The sequence below is a fragment of the Narcine bancroftii genome, chromosome 5 (assembly GCF_036971445.1).
Source record: "Narcine bancroftii isolate sNarBan1 chromosome 5, sNarBan1.hap1, whole genome shotgun sequence".
Taxonomy (NCBI): Eukaryota; Metazoa; Chordata; class Chondrichthyes; order Torpediniformes; family Narcinidae; genus Narcine; species Narcine bancroftii.
This window is the reverse complement of record NC_091473.1, coordinates 183032342-183037854: the sequence shown is the minus strand read 5'-3', so window position 1 is coordinate 183037854 and position 5513 is coordinate 183032342. Positions and strand designations below refer to the sequence as shown.

Below are 5513 nucleotides of genomic sequence, written 5' to 3'. Positions count from 1 at the left end.
ACAGAGATGCGGAAAAATAGTTTTTCCCAGAGAGTAGTGAATGTTTGGAATTCTCTAACCAGGGAAGTGGTTGAGGCTGCCTCATTAAACATATTTAAAATTCGGTTAGATAAATTTTTACATGACAGAGGAATTAGGGGATATGGGGAGAAGGCAGGTAGGTGGAGTTAGGTCATAAATTAGATCAGCCATGATCGTATTGAATGGCGGAGCAGGCTCGATGGGCCATTTTTGGCCTACTCCTGTTCCTACTTCCTATGTTCCTATGGCTCAGACTCGACACATTGGTAATATATCTTTCTGTCCTATCATCGCTGAAAAGACGGGCTGAGTTTGGAGTGTTTTTACTGTCTGTCTGTTCGTTTGTGGCCACTATGACTTCACTAATGGATTGTTGTTTTGGAAGAGAGAGAGAGAATTCAGTTCGACAGTTCAGCAGCAGCAGCTGGGACTGGAACAGGACAAGCTGGCAAACTTGTGGAAAGAAACCCATTTTGAAGACAGGTTGTGAGTTCTTAGTTCAGCCTGGTCAAAGTTCCTTGTGGTCCATACAAGAGGAGAGGACTGGCTGCCTAATGTTTCACTTGAAATAAGGGAAACAAAAAAGAACTCTGTGGTGACCTGCAAGAAAGAGTTTATCATCTGGAAAACCCTGATGGGGCAAGTTTCTTTGGCAAGACACTGAAGTGGCTGATCTGAAGGAATCTGTTTGTGTCCAGGAACTACAACATCTCTCTGAAAACCCACAAGAACCTTCCTGAGCAGTAACCATTGATCTTTCAAGCACCGAAGCCTGCTGAAATTCATAAATGTTAAATTCTGTGCACGGTATAAGAATTGCCTGCAACCAGTTGTTGTGAGTGAGGAAAGTCTCAAAGTAGCTCCTGGTAGATCTCAAAGGCAAGGACTCTGAACAGTTTTGATGTAGGATTTTTATTAGAAGAAGGGAAGTGTGGGAAAATGCCAACTGATGCAGAGCACACACACACACACACACAATATGAACTGGTTCATACAATGATCAGGGAAAAATCACTATGATGCCCCACCACCCCTTGACTCAGTGCAGACACAACTCTATGCTACAAGGGACACTAATTAAATGCTCCCAACAGCCAATGGCCCAAGGCCAAGTACAGGCAGGCTGGAACCAACAGCAAGGTGTGTACTAACCTTGATTGGCAGCTGGTGTGCCCTCCAACTAGGTAGGGGGCAGTGCTGTCTCATGGCAGCCGCAACCCTTCCCAATACATCAGTGAACTTGGAGGAGTGAAATTGGACTGTGAATTAAAGAACTTTTCTGAACTTACACACACATTACATACACGTGCACTTAGAATTAGGAGGTTAAGTTGATAATTGTAACAAGTTAAAGTGTGATCCTTTTTTCATTTTTAAAGATAATTAAAAGCACCTTTTGTTTAAGTAACCATTTGTCTTGGTGAATTTCTATTTCTGCTGGGTTTTGAGCTTCCTCTGGGCTCGAACACCACCTCTGGACGCTGTGAGACCGGCCGAGTTCCTTGGCCTTTTCTGTGTGTTTTCACTACAATCTCAGCGTCTGCAGACTTTCGCGTTCTATCTATTTCAATTTCACGTCCTGTTCCCTCGCTGCCTTCTCTGTCCGCGGTCTCCTGCACGGCCGGATTGAGACCACCCACAAATTGGAGGAACAACACCTCATCTTCCGCCTGGGCGCCCTCCAACCGGACGGCAGTAACATCGATTTCAGTTCATCCCCACATCCCCATCTTTGTTCCACTCTCTCCCTTCCTTCAGCTCTCTCTCCACCTTTTCCCCCTGTCTCCGTCTGATGATGCGCCGTGTGGAACCTCGCTCGCCGAATTGCTGAATGGATCCCCTTCTGTTTACCGACTCGGGGTCCGCATTATTGTCCATGCCCGTCGAACTCTGCTGGGGACTGGTATATGTTGAGCAACAAAATGGGACATTATCCCCGACAGGTGGCGAAAATGTGGTTCATCCAGGAATGGGGTGTCTATTCAGGGTCCTCGTGAATGCTGAGCGAAATACGAAAGTCTGCAGATATTGTGGCTGTGGACAGCAACGCTGGGGGAAATCGGCCGGTCTCACGGCGCCCATAGCGGGCACTGAATCCTTCTTCGGGCAAAAAAAGAAAGCAGACAAGCGTCTTAATTAAAGACTAGATATGAAGGGGTTTGGGGGGAAAGTGTCCGGGGACCTGCAGCCAAAAGGTATTAATTGGTCATCATGAGGAGAGGTGAGAATTGATTTTGGCTCCGGAAAGGATACAGGGGGAAAAGGGAAGAGAGGGAGCATGCGAGAGAGCGAGAGCTGGAGTAAAGGGAGAGGGTGGAGGATGTGGTGTTGTTCCTCCAATTTGCGGGTGGTCTCCGTCTGACCGTGCCCGAGACCACGGACAGACATGTCAGCGCGGGAATGAGGCGTGGAATTGAAATGGGTGGTTGTCAGAGACAAAGAGACAACACAGATAGATAAATATTTGATAGGCAGACACTGAGATAGATAGACAGACAGACAGCGATGCAGAGACAGATAGAAATATAGATAGACGGACAGATATTGAGACCATCAAATAGATAGATGACAATCAAATAAATTCACCTTTCAACAGCGAGGGAAGGGAGGGAAGGAAGAGGCTTTAATGACGCAGAACAACTATTGAATAAGCACCGTCCAGACCATCTGACCACAATCCAATCGCAGAAACAGCGTGGGCTCAACACGCCGATGGCCGTGTATTCCGCATCCTCATTTCAATGTCGCGACCACCAACGTCAGGGGGTATTTTAATCCGTTCTTCAGCTCCTCTCTGAATTTCCTCTGGGTCGCCACGTAAATGCAAGTGTTGGAGCAACAGCTGAGCAGGAGGAGCATGTGCCCGGCTTCCTGGAGGATGAATATCGGGTCGTCGCCGCCCGAGTAGACATAGGTGTTGGTGATCCGGTAGTAGAGATGGTGCACCGTGTAGGTAGCCCATAGTAAGACCACGCTCCCCGAAATGCTGAAGAGTAAAACGACGGATTTCCTTCTGTTTTCCAACTCGGGGTCTGTATTATTGTCCGTGCCCCTCAATGCCCGTCGAACTCTGCTGGAGATTAGTATATGCCGCACCGTCACTGCGTTGAACAGCAAAATGAGACATAGCGCCAGGCAGGGTGTGAAAATGTGGTTCATCCAGGAATAGGCTATCCATTCAGGGTCCACGTAGAAGTTACTTATCGTGGTACAGTACATCGGAATGCCGTTGGCGAAATAGAAGGGTTCCAGTGCTAAATACAATGGAACGTATTGCAAACAGCTGAGACCCAGCACGACGCACACGATTACCGTGGCGAGCCTCTCAGTGCAATACGATACTCTCAGCTTCGGACAGCAAATAGCAACGAGCCGATCGAAGGTGAAGGCGACGGTGGACCAGACGGAGAAGTCCCTGGAGATGTAGACCAGCACGGTTTGGACGCGGCAGGCCGGCGTGTAGGACAGGAGGCTGACGGGGGCGTAAATGCCGACGACCCGGTTCAGGATGACCCCGGTGAGGACGACCATCAGATCTCCGAGGGCCATCGCCACCATGTAGCGGGTGATGCACCTGGAGAGTCCGCATTTCCCCCGCAACAAGATGGCCACCGCCACGAGGTTGACTGCAAGAAAGCAAGTGGTGAAGCGAGCGCTCAGTTTTGGGCCCGAGAGTCTCAACGGGGACAAGATGAAGGAGATGATCGTGGACTTCAGGAGCGACCACTCTCCATTACAAATCAATAACAATGTCGAACCATTCAGGGCCCCAACAGTCATTCCAAGTGAAGCCACATTTAACATGAATCTGCAGGAGGTGGTCTACATCAGAGAGACTGGACGCAGACTGGGAGATCGCTTCCCTGAGCACCTCGTCTCTGTTCGCTGCATGGATCTCCCAGAGGTTGCCCATTTCAATTCTTCCCCGCCCCCCCACCCCGTTCCATTCCCTACACTGACATATCTGGAGCATGGTCTTCCAGACTGAGACCATAGGCAAATTGGAGGTGCAACACCTCATCTTCCTTCTGGGCACCCTCTCCAACTGGATGGCATTAACATCGACTACTCTGGCTTTCATTAACCCCCCCCCCCCCATCGCCTTCCCCCAATTCTTTCTCTCTCCCCTTTTCCCTCAATCTCCTTTGACAGAGCCAAAATCACCTCATCATATCCAATTCACACCTTTTGTTGGCCCCTCCACCCCAGCCAGCATTGCCTGAGATGTCCTGCTCTCGGTCCATTCTGCTTATTCCTTGAAGAAGGGCTCAGGCTCGGAATGTCGACAATATATCTTTGTCAAATATGGATGATGAAAGACCAGCCGAGTTCCTCCAGTATTTCAGTGTCATTTTAACACTGTAGGATCAGTGCAGGAACAGGCCTTCTAATGGGCACCAAACAATTACTCAGCCGAATCCCACTGACCTGCACCCAATGTGTAGCCCTCCATTACACCCCCCCCCCATCCATGTATTTGGCCAAATTTTTTAAATGTGACCCAGTTCACGATTGGTGAGGATCAGTAAGAACTTCTCCTCCACAATCTCCATCAGTACCGGAGCACCACAGGCCTGTGTTCTTAGCCCCCTGCTCTACTCACTTTACACCTATGACCATGAGGCTTGGCACGACAATAACATGACAAATTCAAGGAAGATCCCACAGTGGTGGATTGTATAAAGGATGGAGATGAGTCGGCCAACAAGAGGGAGGTTGAAAACTTAGCCGAACGGTGTCACCAACAGCAAACCTCGCACTCAATTCCACCCAAACTAAGGAGTTGATTGTTGACATCAGGAATGGAAAAACCAGATCCAGTGATCACTGGGGGATCAGAGGGGGAGAGGGTAAGAAACCTTAAATTCCTGGGGGGGCGTCACTATCATGGAGGGTCTTTCCTGGACCCAATGGCATCGTGAAGGCAGCAGGTCAGCACCTCAACTTCCTCAGGAGTTGGCAGAGGTTCGGCGTGATGCAGGAAATCCCGGTAAAGTTCTACAGAGATGCAGTGGTGGAAAGTGTGCTGTGCCACAGTCTGTTAAGGGGAAGCCCCGCAAAAGGGAGTGGACGCAGCCCCAGGACATCACGGGCGAAACCCTCCCCCACCATCTAGAACGCTTACGGGGAACGATGCCGTCGGAGAGCAGCAGTGATCATCAAGGATCCACAACGCCTGGCACGTGCTCTGTTCTCGCTGCTGCCATCAGGAAAGAGGTGTAGGGGCCACAATACTCGCACCCACCAGGTTCAGGAACAGCTGCTCCCCCCCCTCCACCTTCAGGCTCCTCAACCACAAACTCAATCAGGGACTCATTTGCACTTTACTCATTTTTATTCTCTCTGTAATGTATGGCCAGGGTGTTTACATTTCTTTATTTGTTTATCTCTGTACATATCTCCTTGAGTACACTTTTTTTTACATCACTGATCATTGGTAACTCTGCCTGGCCTGCAGTGAAATGCATCTCGGGTTGGATGAAGTAAGTGAA

The 5513-nt window shown here is 49.3% G+C and overlaps 1 protein-coding gene across 1 annotated transcript; it reads right to left on the bottom strand.

Annotated features, from left to right (window-relative positions):
• Positions 1-2754: 2754 nt before the first annotated feature.
• Positions 2755-3579, bottom strand: LOC138765383 (probable G-protein coupled receptor 139). The gene has a single exon (XM_069942425.1). It carries the CDS (start codon positions 3577-3579, stop codon positions 2755-2757), a length of 825 nt encoding a protein of 274 aa, XP_069798526.1.
• Between the last annotated feature and the right edge of the window lie 1934 nt (positions 3580-5513).

Coding starts and splice junctions, on each gene's coding strand:
- LOC138765383 (XM_069942425.1), bottom strand. CDS start 3,579: ATGGTGGCGATGGCCCTCGGAGATCTGATGGTCGTCCTCACCGGGGTC.